Source organism: Heptranchias perlo, chromosome 24 (assembly GCF_035084215.1).
Source record: "Heptranchias perlo isolate sHepPer1 chromosome 24, sHepPer1.hap1, whole genome shotgun sequence".
NCBI classification, from domain to species: domain Eukaryota; kingdom Metazoa; phylum Chordata; class Chondrichthyes; order Hexanchiformes; family Hexanchidae; genus Heptranchias; species Heptranchias perlo.
The window spans coordinates 1593704-1606960 of record NC_090348.1 but is presented as its reverse complement, the minus strand read 5'-3'; the positions used below and the strand labels follow the sequence as shown (position 1 = coordinate 1606960).

The 13257-nt window shown below is 43.7% G+C and overlaps 1 protein-coding gene across 1 annotated transcript in view; it reads left to right on the top strand.

Moving 5' to 3' along the window:
* LOC137341493 (lamina-associated polypeptide 2, isoforms beta/delta/epsilon/gamma-like) overlaps positions 1-7366 on the top strand; it is a 33502-nt gene extending 26136 nt beyond the window's left edge. The window contains exon 6 of the mRNA XM_068004601.1: positions 6169-7366. Within this exon, the coding sequence (XP_067860702.1) occupies positions 6169-6457 (289 nt within the window). The 3' untranslated portion in view covers positions 6458-7366. The remainder of the gene's footprint in view (positions 1-6168) is intronic.
* The last annotated feature ends 5891 nt before the right edge of the window (positions 7367-13257 follow it).

The window sequence follows — 13257 nt, the reverse complement described above, 5'->3', positions numbered from 1 at the left end:
TCAATATGGGTAACACCCATGACAAACCCTCAGACACCCTTGTGCACCCCCTTCATGCTGACGAGACGTTTGCCTTACGCTGCCTACTGCACATATGTGATGCATGCCCTGTGGCTGCAGCACAGGTGGTGGCAGGTTGAGTGAGGCTGGCCGTGAGGGAGATGCACGAGAGGGTGAGTATGGGATGGAGCAATGAGATTGTATGAGGATTGGGTTGCGTGTTAGTGGCAGGGTGAGTACTGGCGAGGTAAGTAGGTGGAGGTAAGATGAGGATGGGGTGTGAGTGGGTATGAAGGGTGATGTGACAGAATAGTGTTGGCGGTGCCGAAGGAGATGTGGGGTTGGGGGCAGTGTTGTGGCAGACGGAGTGTAGGGGAAAGACTTCGTGTTCTCACTGCGGCTGACCTACTTAGGTCATTGCAGCGCCGCCTGCACTGTATGCAGGTGGGCGATATGTTGGTGGCGCAGGTGACCCCCTCTGCCACCTCGAGCCAGGCCTTGGTGGCAGAGGCAGACCGCTTCCTCCCGCCCGCCGGGGGGAAGATCTGTGTCCTCCTCCTCCTCCTCACCCCATCTGATGATACCTGGGGTGAGGCATCATTAAACTGGGAGCAGCCTTCCCCCTGGGCTGCTCCATGCTGTAATTTGTCCCATTGGTTGCAGCATCTGTCAGTGGAGGACTGCCCCTTTAACTAGAGAGCCTCCAGCTGACAGATCGTACTGCGCATGCGCAGCCCGACCGACGCGCAGGCCAGCGCCGTGGACCCCGGAGGAGCAGGTAATTGATTCCTATTAGTGGGTTGCCTGCTACGATCGCGCGGGCAACCCACTAATTTCGCCGAGCGTGTTGGCCACGCTCCCGGAGGACCACCCGCTGGGAACCCGCAGGCCTGCTAAATTCGGGCCCAAAGTGTCTGCAAAGGGACAGGTTAAGCAAGTGGGCAAAAACTTGGCAGATGGATTATAATGTGGGAAAATGTGAAGTCATCCACTTTGGTAGGAAGAATAAAAAAGCAAAATATTATATAAATGGGAAAAATACTACAGAATGCTGCGGTACAGAGGGATCCGGGTGTTCTCGGACATGAAACACAAAAAGTCAACATACAGGTGCAGCAGGTAATCCGGAAGGCAAACGGAATATTGGCCTTTATTTCAAGGGGGATGGAGTATAAAAGCAGGGAAGTCATACTACAACTGTACAGGGTGCTGGTGAGACCACACCTGGAGTACTGCTTACAATTTTGGTCCCCTTATTTAAGGAAGGACATACTTGCATTGGGGGCGGTTCAGAGAAGGTTCACTAGGTTGATTCTGGGTATGGAAGGTTTTCTTGGGGAAAGATTGAACAGGTTGGGCCTATACTCACTGGAGTTTAGAAGAATGAGAGGAGATCTTATTGAAACATATAAGATTCTGAGGGGGCTTGACAGGGTAAATGCTGAGAGGATGTTTCCCCTCATAGGGGAATCTAGAACCGGGGGCATAGTCTTAGAATAAGGGGTCGCCCATTTAAGACAGAGATGAGGAGAAATTTCTTCTGAGGGTTGTGAACCTTTGGAATTATTTGCCCCAAAGAGCAGGTGGAGGCTGAGTCACTGAAAATATTCAAGGCTGAGTTAGACAAATTTTTGATCAGCAAGGGAGTCAAAGGATATGGGGAAAGGGCGGGAAAGTGGAGTGGAGGTAAAAATCGGATCAGCCATGATCTCGTTGAATGGCGGAGCAGGCTCGAGGGGCCGAATGGCCTACTCCTGCTCCTTTCCCTCATGTTCTTATAAATTATAGTTACGGTATTCTATTTTGAATATTCATTTTAGTACAAAAGATTGCCACTGAATTTTTTTTCTACTTCATTCATATATAAATATGGTGTGTATAGTGTAGTATAACTAGAGGGTTCAGTCAGGTAACGGACTTTATTAAACATAACTACTTTCATACATTTACTGTCAACTAGTTTTTTTGATGTGATGCCAGTGGCTGTTTTAATATAATGAGAGGATTCTATTAGATAAATTACCTTGTCAAACATGACTACTTTCATGTTAATCCTTCTGCTGTCAACTAGTTTTCTTTGGAATGATGGCAGTGACTGTTTAAATCTGCATTTAGTTGCGATCAGGACATTTAGTATTTGCTTTAAAAGTTGTCAGCAAAAAAAGTCACACAAATGAATCAGTAATCGACTGATTACATGTACGGACACTAGAGGCGTGTACACAGACAATGGTTGATCACTGCAAGCAGATAACACCCAGAGTCCCTGGACTCCGTTAGCAGTTAAATGTCCTGCTTCACACCATGCTTTTGATCATCCTGACTCTCGTCCTCTTAGCACCTGGATAAAACAGGCCATTTTAAAATTAAATATAAATATAAACACACTTGTATTTTACACAATGTTACAGACAGTTTAAACAGTATCCGTTTGAAAGAAATGACTAAACCACTCGCGCAGCACAGTTGGCTGGTAAGAATAGGAACATGAATCGGTCATTCAGCCCTTCGAGTCTGTTCTGCCATTCAGTTAGATCGTGGCTGATCTGTATCTTAACTCCATTCTCCCGCCTTGGTTCCGTAACCCTTAATATCCTTACCTAACAAAAATCTATCAATCTTAGTTGTGACATTTTCAATTGACCCCCAGCCTCAACAGCTTTTTTTTAGGGAGAGAGTTCCAGATTTCCACTCCCCTTTGTGTGAAGAAGTGCTTCCTGACATCACCCCTGAATGGCCTAGCTCTAATTTTAAGGTTATGCCCCTTGTTCTGGACTCCCACCAGTGAAAATAGTTTCTCTCTACCCTATCAAATCCTTTAATCATCTTAAACACCTCAATTAGGTCACTCCTTAATCTTCTGTGCTTAAGGGAATACAAGCCTAGTCTATGCAACCTGTCCTCATAATTTAACCCTTATAGCTCCAGAATCATTCTGTGAATTTGCGCTGCACCCCCTCCAAGGCCAATATATCCTTCCTGAGGTGTGGTGCCCAGAACTGAAGATGGAGTCTAACCAGAGCTCCGTACAGCTGTAACATAACATCCACCCCATTGTATTCCGGCCCCCTTGAGATGAAGGCCAACATTCCATTAGCCTTTTAAATTATTTTTTGTCCCTGTCCACTAGTTTTTAATGATTTCTGCTCTTTGACCCCTAAATCTCTCCGCTCCCCCACAGTTCCGAGCTTCTCACCATTTAGAAAATACTCTGATCTATTTTTCTTAGGGCTAAAGTGGATGACCTCACACTTTCCCACATTAAACTCCATCTGCCACAGTTTTGCCCACTCATTTAATCCATCAATGCCCCTTTGCAACTTTCAGGTGCCATCTATGCTATTTACTGTGCCACCTAACGTGTGTGTATATGTGTGTACCACTAGTCACATCCTGCCAATTGGAGTGCATACACATTATCCGTAATCTCTGTCTCCTACCTCCTAACCAATTCCCTACCCAAATACTCGCTCAGAAGGTGCGAATCAGTGTACAAATGCTGGTCAGTGAGTTACTTTCTGGATTCTATGCAATGACATGTACCTTGTATTGAACTTGGAAATTTAGTCATACTGTCACTACAACAAATGAGTGCGGGTCAGTGGTATCGAACAGGACACACCAGCAAGAAATCCCCGAACAGACAGTTTTGTGTATTGCGGAATGTGTTGTGCAAATGAATTCTGCTTTCTGTTTGCTCGCCTCAATGGGAGCTTGTCAGTACATTATTGTGGAGCTATCAGCTGGACTCACCATCATTACAGGCTCAGAATCTCACCAAGCTGTATATCATATATGAGATGTTTCCAATATTTAGTAGATATGTGTGAGTGATTATCGTCACACTGAGGAACAGACCTCAGATCTGTGATTAACTGGAATTTTACTTGGAGCTTTTAACATTTTAAAATAAAAAACAACTTTTTTAAAAAACCAAACCAGTTATTCTTTATGTACCCACAGTAACTTCAGTATAACTATTGGTTAACCATTTTAAATTAAGCTGTACAATTTAATGTAATGTTTTAAATGACTTCCTCTCGTTAGACATCAGAGCCTCACAACAGATACAGTTCACTCAAGTTCAGTGTTGTGTTTTAAACTTGTATTTCAGTACAAACTGCACCACATCCTCATGTCATGGCTCCCTGACACAAACATTTGTAACTGAATTTTACAGCTATATTTTAAATTGGTTGCATCTATATTTCTTTTACATTAAAAATCTTGTGTCTGCACACATTTCCTGTTGTTATGCTTTTGTCACACTTTTTGTGTCCACACTTATGGCTTTTGCCTATGTAAACTTATCAAGCTGTAATTACACCATCTGGCCACTTGGTGAAGTTCTGCCCAGTCTGTCCCTCAGCCTTGTGCCGCCATCTTGTTTTTTCTTAGGTTAAGTTTATCATTCAAGTTTTGGAGAAATCTTTGGGTTTTATTAATACCTTAATTTTAATTGGGTTTTGTCATGCTGCCGTACATTCTCTCAGCCGTGCCCTGTTCTCACAACTTTACAATTTAAGAGTCAAATTTGCGTTTTTCGCCTTCCCCTTATGGAGCCACCTTTTCAGCTTTCCCCTCACCTGTACACTGCCATATGAAACCCAAGTAACTCAACCAACTGATATCAGCCCGTGGCAATAGTCTTTCAAATAAAATTCTGTCACTTGTAAAGCTCCTTTTCAGTGGTCCAAAGCATACCCTCTTTCCCCCTCCTCCTCCTCTTTCCCCCTCCTCCTCCTCCTCTTTCCCCCTCCTCCTCCTCCTCTTTCCCCCTCCTCCTCCTCCTCCTCCTCTTTCCCCCTCCTCCTCCTCTTTCCCCCTCCTCCTCCTCTTTCCCCCTCCTCCTCCTCTTTCCCCCTCCTCCTCCTCCTCCTCTTTCCCCCTCCTCCTCCTCCTCCTCCTCTTTCCTCCCCCTCCTCCTCCTCCTCCTCTTTCCTCCCCCTCCTCCTCTTTCCTCCCCCTCCTCCTCTTTCCCCCTCCTCCTCTTTCCCCCTCCTCCTCTTTCCCCCTCCTCCTCTTTCCCCCTCCTCCTCTTTCCCCCTCCTCCTCTTTCCCCCTCCTCCTCTTTCCCCCTCCTCCTCTTTCCCCCTCCTCCTCTTTCCCCCTCCTCCTCTTTCCCCCTCCTCCTCTTTCCCCCTCCTCCTCTTTCCCCCTCCTCCTCTTTCCCCCTCCTCCTCTTTCCCCCTCCTCCTCTTTCCCCCTCCTCCTCTTTCCCCCTCCTCCTCTTTCCCCCTCCTCCTCTTTCCCCCTCCTCCTCTTTCCCCCTCCTCCTCTTTCCCCCTCCTCCTCTTTCCCCCTCCTCCTCTTTCCCCCTCCTCCTCTTTCCCCCTCCTCCTCTTTCCCCCTCCTCCTCTTTCCCCCTCCTCCTCTTTCCCCCTCCTCCTCTTTCCCCCTCCTCCTCTTTCCCCCTCCTCCTCTCCTCCACCTTTCATTTTTCTCCATTCATTATGACTCAACTAAATGACTTGATCGTAGAAGTGGTAAGTGTATGAAGTTAAAATCCTTCCAGTGATAATGGGTGTGTTTTTCTGCAGAATAGTGACATTCATTGATTAGGATGGTAACTTGTATCCAACTCCATTTTCCAAAAGCTTTCTGGAACCTTTCTCTTTTTAAAAGTAAAAGTAACTTTAACATTGAAATAAATGCATTAAAACAGGTATCCGGGGGGTTTCTCCGTGCTCCCACAGGGTACGGTTCCACAGTTGCCTGTCATCCTCTGGTGTCTTGTGGAAGTGGCTATAAGCCCCAGTGGTTGGTGCCGGCAGGCTATTTCTCGTAGGGACCATCCGAGCCAATCCCAATTCTGTCCTTGCCCGATATCCACACTTGCACATTTCCAGCAGGAGTCATTGGATAGAGATTGAGAACCGGAATTTTAATTGCTCATCTCCATAACCCAGGGATGTGCTGGCCGATGGTAGTACTGATACCCTTGCCCAGACTGGCGATTGAACCTGGAGTCACCAACTCACTGGGAACATCAGAGATCAAGCAAATATATAGGGGTATTTTTTATGTGCCTTTTTTAAACAAAAAACTGCTCTCCTTTTCAAAAAAAAAACCTCCTACCCAAAGTGCAGCCGAAAGTTTTAAGATCTGTTGTTAGTTAAAATGTCCTAATGTTGCTTTATTCACTCAATTCTACCTGATTCTTCACAGTGCCACTTGCCGTAGACCAATCAGAGGGGCCGCTGGGAGACCGATTGAGTTTATGTTCAAGGATGCACTTCCAAGGAGACCTTTACCCAAACTCCAGCCAGTGACACAGGTCAAACTGGAGAAGAGTAAAAGCCGGCGCTCTGTGCCCATCTGGGTACAGATTGTGGTGCTCCTCATCGTGGCATTCTTCCTGTTCTTGGTTTATCAAGCCATGGAAACAAACAAAGGGAATCCATTCCCCGTAATCCCTGAAGGTTCCATTGAGTCAGCGGCTGACGGTCACCAGTGAGCCACACAGTATAGAACACACCAGTGCGACAAGCTTAACCATTGGTACATCCACGAGTACTGGTCTGAACGCACACTTCTGTTTTTGCATCGGAACAGAGACTTGGGTGGGTGGGGGGGGAGTGATCATGGCAGAAAAGTAAAATAAAACAAAAATGGACATCTGACTTCTGATTTAGAAATGGACTCTATCAGGCCTCTGTGCCATGTAAAGATCAACTCATTTAAAATTTGATTCCTCAAACTTTTTTGTAAACTATTTTTCTAAAGTTGGACTTTCTTCACCTTTTAAAAGCAACAGACCATGGTACAATTGGCATAATGAGGGTAACAAAGCCACAGTGTGACGCTACAGTTTGTGTTTGTAGCGGTTTTAAGTAGTGATCAATAAGGATTGTATATGAAGTCAGTAGCAATGTTGAATCTTTTATACCATTTGAGGCATGGTTAGACTATTCTTTAGGCATGGGGTCAAAGATCAGTGTTCTGAAAGTAATGGTGTGATCCAGATAATGTTACTTTGAACTGTATTGGTCTGGTAAAATGAGGATTAAAATAGAATAAAAGTTTTCTGAATTACTGCTTACAGCTGGAAGTACATCTACAGCAGAATATGTTTGAAAAACATTGCATCTTTCAGTAAAGAATTTAGTGGCTAGAACTACAACTTACATCATGAGCCTTGGCACATACTATTATACCGTTCTGTGGCAACAGATATTCTTCACTGTTCATTGCTATCTTGTGATGTTTTCCTTGTTTAGTGTTAGATCATAGTCATTTATAGGAGTGTATTTACAGTCATAATGTAGACTTGTGTATTTTAATTGTCTAGAACCATGTCTTTTTAGAAGGCCTATTTATTAGCAATACTAAGTGTTCATATTTGAAATAAACGGATTAAAATATTGATGACTATGGAGTTCGTATACATCTTGCTAACGGCATTTTTCTTTCTTGCAAACCAGTGAAAAGCAGGGTGACGTCTGCCACACATTCATATGCACTCCCGGGAATTTCCTCAGGGATTCTCCCGATTGGCTGCTTACACGGTTTACACGGTTGATCTGGGGTTCCTGCCAAGGTTATGTTGGCCAATTGGAACCCCCAAGGAAATGTTTTGCTTTGGCTTAGCCAACTATTTGATAGTTCCTGATGCTAGTCTCTTTACAAATAGTTTGAAGCTAAAATATAATGTGTTTAGGAACAAATAACGGTGATAACTAAGTGGGAAAGTAAGCTATGAGGAGGACACAAAGAGTCTGCAAAGGGATACATACAGGTTAAGTGTGTGGGCAAGAAGGTGGCAGGTGGAGTATAATCTGGGGAAATGTGAGATTATTCACTTTGGTAGGAAGAATAGAAAAACAGAATATTTTTTAAATGGTGAGAAACTATTAAATGTTGGTGTTCAGAGAGACTTGGGTGTCCTGGTACAAGAAATACAAAAAGTTAGCATGTAGGTACAGCAGACAATTAGGAAGGCAAATGGAATGTTGGCCTTTATTGCAAGGAGGTTGGAGTACAAAAGTAAGGAAGTCTTACTACAGTTGTACAGGGCTTTGGTGAGATTTCATCTGGAGGATTGTGTACAGTTTTGGTCTCCTTATCTAAGGAAGGATATACTTGCCTTAGAGGTGGTGCAGCGAAGGTTCACTAGATTAATTCGTGGGATAAGAGGGTTGTCCTATGAGGAGAGATTGAGTAGAATGGGCCTATACTCTCTGGAGTTTAGAAGAATGAGAGGTGATCTCATTGAAACATATAAGATTCTGAGGCGGCTTGACAGGGTAGATGCTGAGAGGCTGTTTCCCCTGGCTAGAGGGTCGAGAACTAGGGGGCATAGTCTCAGGATGAGGGGCCAAGACTGAGATGAGGAGGAATTTCTTCACGCAGAGGGTTGTGAATCTTTGGAATTCTCCATCCAGAGGGCTGTGGATGTTGAGTCAATGAGTATATTCAAGGCTGAGATCGATAGATTTTTGGACTTGGGGAATTAAGGGATATGGGGATCGGGCAGGAAAGTGGAGTTGAGGTCGAAGATCAGCCATGATCTGATTGAGTAGCGGAGCAGGCTCGAGGGGCCTCCTGTTTATGTTTCTTATGTTATTTTGAGAATCAAATAGAATTACATAGTCTACAGCACAGAAGCAGGCCATTTGGCCCAACTGCTCTATACTGGCGTTTATGCTCCACACAAGTTTCCTCCCTCCCTACTTCATCTAATCCTATCAGCATATCCTTCTATTCCTTTCTCCCTCATCTGCTTGTCTAGCTTCCTGTTAAATGCATCTATGCTATTCGCCTCAACTACTCCTTGTGGTAGCGAGTTGCACGTTCTAACCACTCTTTGGGTAAAGAAGTTTCTCCTGAGTTCCCTTTTGGATTTATTGGTGACTATCTTATATTTATGACCCTAGTTTTGGACTCCCCCACCAGTGGAAACATCTCTTCGTCTATCCTATCAAACCCCTTCATAATTTTAAAGACCTCAATTGGGTCACCCTTCTATCTTCTAGAGAAAAGAGTCCTAGCATGTTCAGCCTTTCCTGATAAGTATATTGTCTTTTTAAGCTCCACATTCTCTTACACCGTAGGATTGAGGGGTTCCGGGGAGCTGCTTGCAAAGCATGCACACAAGGTTATGTACTGCATGTTGTTTCCTGTCCTCATATTATCTAAAACCCCAGGACCTGGGCCATTGCACCAGTTTGTTGTTCCCGCACTGCTACCGCCTCGCAGGGAAGGGGTCCAAGGGGGTGGTTAAATCATTCCACCAGTTCACAGCTGTCTCCTTGGGCATAGCTCAGTTCATTTTCAATTGATAGCATATGCAAGGTAGCCACATCTCTTCACCCACTTACTGGTTGCAAGGTTTAACTGCAACACACATTTGGTAGATCAATCCTGACACTTCAAGTTATAATTCCTAGATCTGCTATTTTAGTATGCAGAGTGTGTAGAGGATTTGGAATGAAGATTGCCTACCTTGTAGAATCTTCACACTCTACCTCGCCGCTTATGTTCAGCTCATGGTTTACACTATCTAGTGAAGTCATGATGAAAAACTTGCAAGGTACATGATCTATATTAATGTTTCAGTGATTTATACAGCAAACTGAAGGTCTCTGAAACAAAGTTATTGAAATCTGTGTGCGTATGAAGTCAGGGAATCAACGTGGAGGTGTGTGTTGGTGTTCTAACTCGCTGTACCTCAGAGTGACCAGCAAATGGACTTTTGCTCTCTGCCTTTTCTGAACCCCTTCCTATTGGGGAGGTCCCAATTTGTGCCATGAAAGAAAAGTCCTTGTTGGCCCACTCAGCTGGTTAGAGGGGCACAGTTCTGGAAAGAGATAGCTCAACTCCCCTCTTGGAGAGGTGGTCTGTCATATGGGGACAGCTGGAATAACATTCAGTTTAAATGAAATGGCATAAACTGACTGCCCTGCATTCAAACCTGCATATAATGTTGATATATTGGCAACAAATATCACAAGGGATTACTTCTTAAACCTTTCACCAATTGGGCAGTTTGATGAAAGATTAGGATCTTTAGGATGAATTGAATTGTGTTGTGTTGCTATTTGGGATTTAAGAAAAAAACATTTTTGGAACTTGTAGAGATGGGCTGAAAAGTATTTAGCACATCATCTTTGGAAATCAAGCAATACTGTATGAAATCAGAAGAATAAGTGACCCTTTTATCTGCAAGAGAGCAGCTCCAGTACTCCCCTGCTGCAGATGGTAAATGGAAACAACACTACTTATTATCTGGTCATTATCACATTGCTGTTTGTGGGATCTTGCTGTGCGCAAATTGGCTGCCACGTTTCCTACATTACAACAGTGACTACACTTCAAAAGTACTTCATTGGCTGTAAAGCGCTTTGGGACGTCCTGAGGTCATGAAGGGCGCTATATAAATGCAAGTTCATTTGTTCTTGAACTTGAATTGGACTAAGATCTGGAAACATTTAAAGAACAACAGCAAACGTTTTTTTAAAAAAAGGATAGCAGCAAGTGTGTGTGTTTTTAATTTGTGACCGGGATAAGGCCAACACTGCTGCCACATTTGTTGCCCTGTGAAGGTGGTGGTGGGCCTTCTTGAACTGATGGTGCTCCCATAACGGTGGCAGGTAGGGAGTTTCAGGATATTGACCCAACAACAATGAAAACAGTGATAAATGTCCAAGTCAGGATGGTCTGTGACTTAGAGGTGATGGTGTTCTCATGCTACTCTTGTCCTTCTTGATAGTAGAGGTCATAGGGAGAGACGTGTTGTCGAAGTATAATTAACAGAAACTGGAATAAGTGTTTTTTCTGTATCTCAAAAAATAAAAAGTCAAAGGCAATCTGAACTACATTGTCTAATTTTGATTCATTTAGTTTAATAAACGAGGATTCATCGTGGGTAAAATTGCGAGAATTTTGATAGTGTTTTTACATTTTGGTTTAAGGCCCTTCACTCAGTAAGAGGAAGAGTCCAAAGCTAAAACAGACTAGAAAGAACTGAGAACTGGGAAAGAATTCCAAAAGAGAAGTGCATGGGAATTGAGAGGTCATCCAACACCGAAAGAGACCGAAGAAAGAAAGAAAATGAAGAAAGAATACAGAAACATATTTGGCACCGATGGGGCTTAAAGATAAGCTGAGGACATTTGATCCAGTAATTATAAACACCTGGATTGTATCTGCTTCAGTTCAGTGTGGTGACTGGTCCAGATGGGATACATCCTCGATTACTAAGGGAAGTAAGGGCAGAAATTGCGGAGGCTCTGGCCACAATCTTCAAATCCTCCTTAGATATGGGGGCGGTGCCAGCGGACTGGAGGATTGCAAATGTCACACCCCTATTGAAAAAAGGGGAGAGTGATAAATTCGGCAATTACAGGCCAGTCAGCCTAACGTTGGTGGGGAAATGTTTAGAGACAATAATCTGGGACAAAATTAATTGGCACTTGGAAAAGCATCAGCTAATAAATGAAAGTCAGCACAGATTTGTTGAAGGAAAATCGTGTTTAACTAACTTGATTGAGTTCTTTGATGATGTAATGTAGAGGGCTGATGAGGGTGGCATTGTTGATGTGTACATGGACTTTCAAAAGGCATTTGATAAAATACACGTAATAGACTTGTTAGAAAAATTAAAGCCCATGAGATTAAAGGGACAGTGGCAGCGTGGATACAAAATTGGCTAAGGAACAGAAAACAGAGTAATGGTGAATGGTTGTTTTTCAGACTGGAGGGAAGTATACAGTGGTGTTCCCCAAGGGTCGGTATTAGGACCACTGCTCTTTTTGATATATATTAATGACCTGGACTTGGGTATACAGAGTACAATTTCAAAGTTTGCCGATGACATGAAACTCGGAAATGTAGTAAACAGTGAGGAGGATAATAACAGACTTCAGGAGGACAGAGCAGACTGGTGAAATGGGCAGAAACATGGCAGATGAAATTTAACGCAGAGAAGTGTGAAGTGATACATTTTGGTAGGAAGAACAAGGAGAGGCAATATAAACTAAATGGAACAATTTTAAAGGGGGTCCAGGAATAGAGAGACCTGGGGGTGTATGTACACAAATCTTTGAAGGTGGCAGGACAAATTGAGAAGGTTGTTAAAAAAGCAAATGGGATCCTGTGCTTTATAAATAGAGGCATAGAGTACAAAAGCAAGGAAGTTGTGCTAACCCTTAATAAATCACTGATTAGGCCTCAGCTGGAGTATTGTGTTCAATTCTGGGCACCACACTTTGGGAAGGATGTCAAGGCCTTAGAGAGGGTGCAGAGGAGATTTACTAGAATGGTACCAGGGATGAGGGACTTCAGATATAAATACCAGCACCTGCTGTCCGAAAAAATGGGAATAGAGGTTATGATCTGAAGGTGTTGAACTCAGTGTTGAGGCCAGAAGGTTGTAAAGTGCCTAATTGAAAGACGTCACAGTGAAAGAGGAGGTAGCTGAGATACTGGATGGGCTAAAAATTAATAAAGAGGAGGTACTAGAAAGGCTGGCTGTACTTAATGTAGATAAGTCACCCGGTCCGGATGGGATGCATCTTAGGTTGCTGAGGGAAGTAAGGGTGGAAATTGCGGAGGTACTGGCTATAATCTTCCAAACATCCTTGGATACGGGGGTGGTGCCAGAGGACTGGAGAATTGCAAATGTTACACCCTTGTTCAAAAAAGGGTGTAAGGATAAACCCAGCAACTACAGGCCAGTCAGTTTAACCTCAGTGGTGGGGAAGCTTTTAGAAATGATAATCCAGGACAAAATTAACAGTCACTTGGACAAGTGTGGATTGATTAGGGAAAGCCAGCACGGATTTGCTAAAGGCAAATCGTGTTTAACTAACCTGATTGAGTTTTTTGATGAGGTAACAGAGAGGGTTGATGAGGGCAATGCGGTTGATGTGGTGTATATGGACTTCCAAAAGATGTTTGATAAAGTGCCACATAATAGGCTTGTCACAAAGTTGAAGCCCATGGAATAAAGAGGGCAGTGGCAGCATGGATACAAAATTGGCTAAGTGACAGGAAACAGAGAGAAGTGGTGAACAGTTGTTTTTCGGACTGGAGGGAGGTGTACAGTGGTGTTCCCCAGGGGTCAGTGCTGGGACCACTGCTTTTCTTGATATATATTAATGACTTTGACTTGGTGTACAGGGCACAATTTCAAAATTTGCAGATGCCACAGAACTTGAAATTGTAGTGAACAGTCAGGAGGATAGTGATAGACTTCAAGAGGACATAGGAATGGGCAGACACATGGCAGATGAAATTTAATGCATAGAAGTGTGA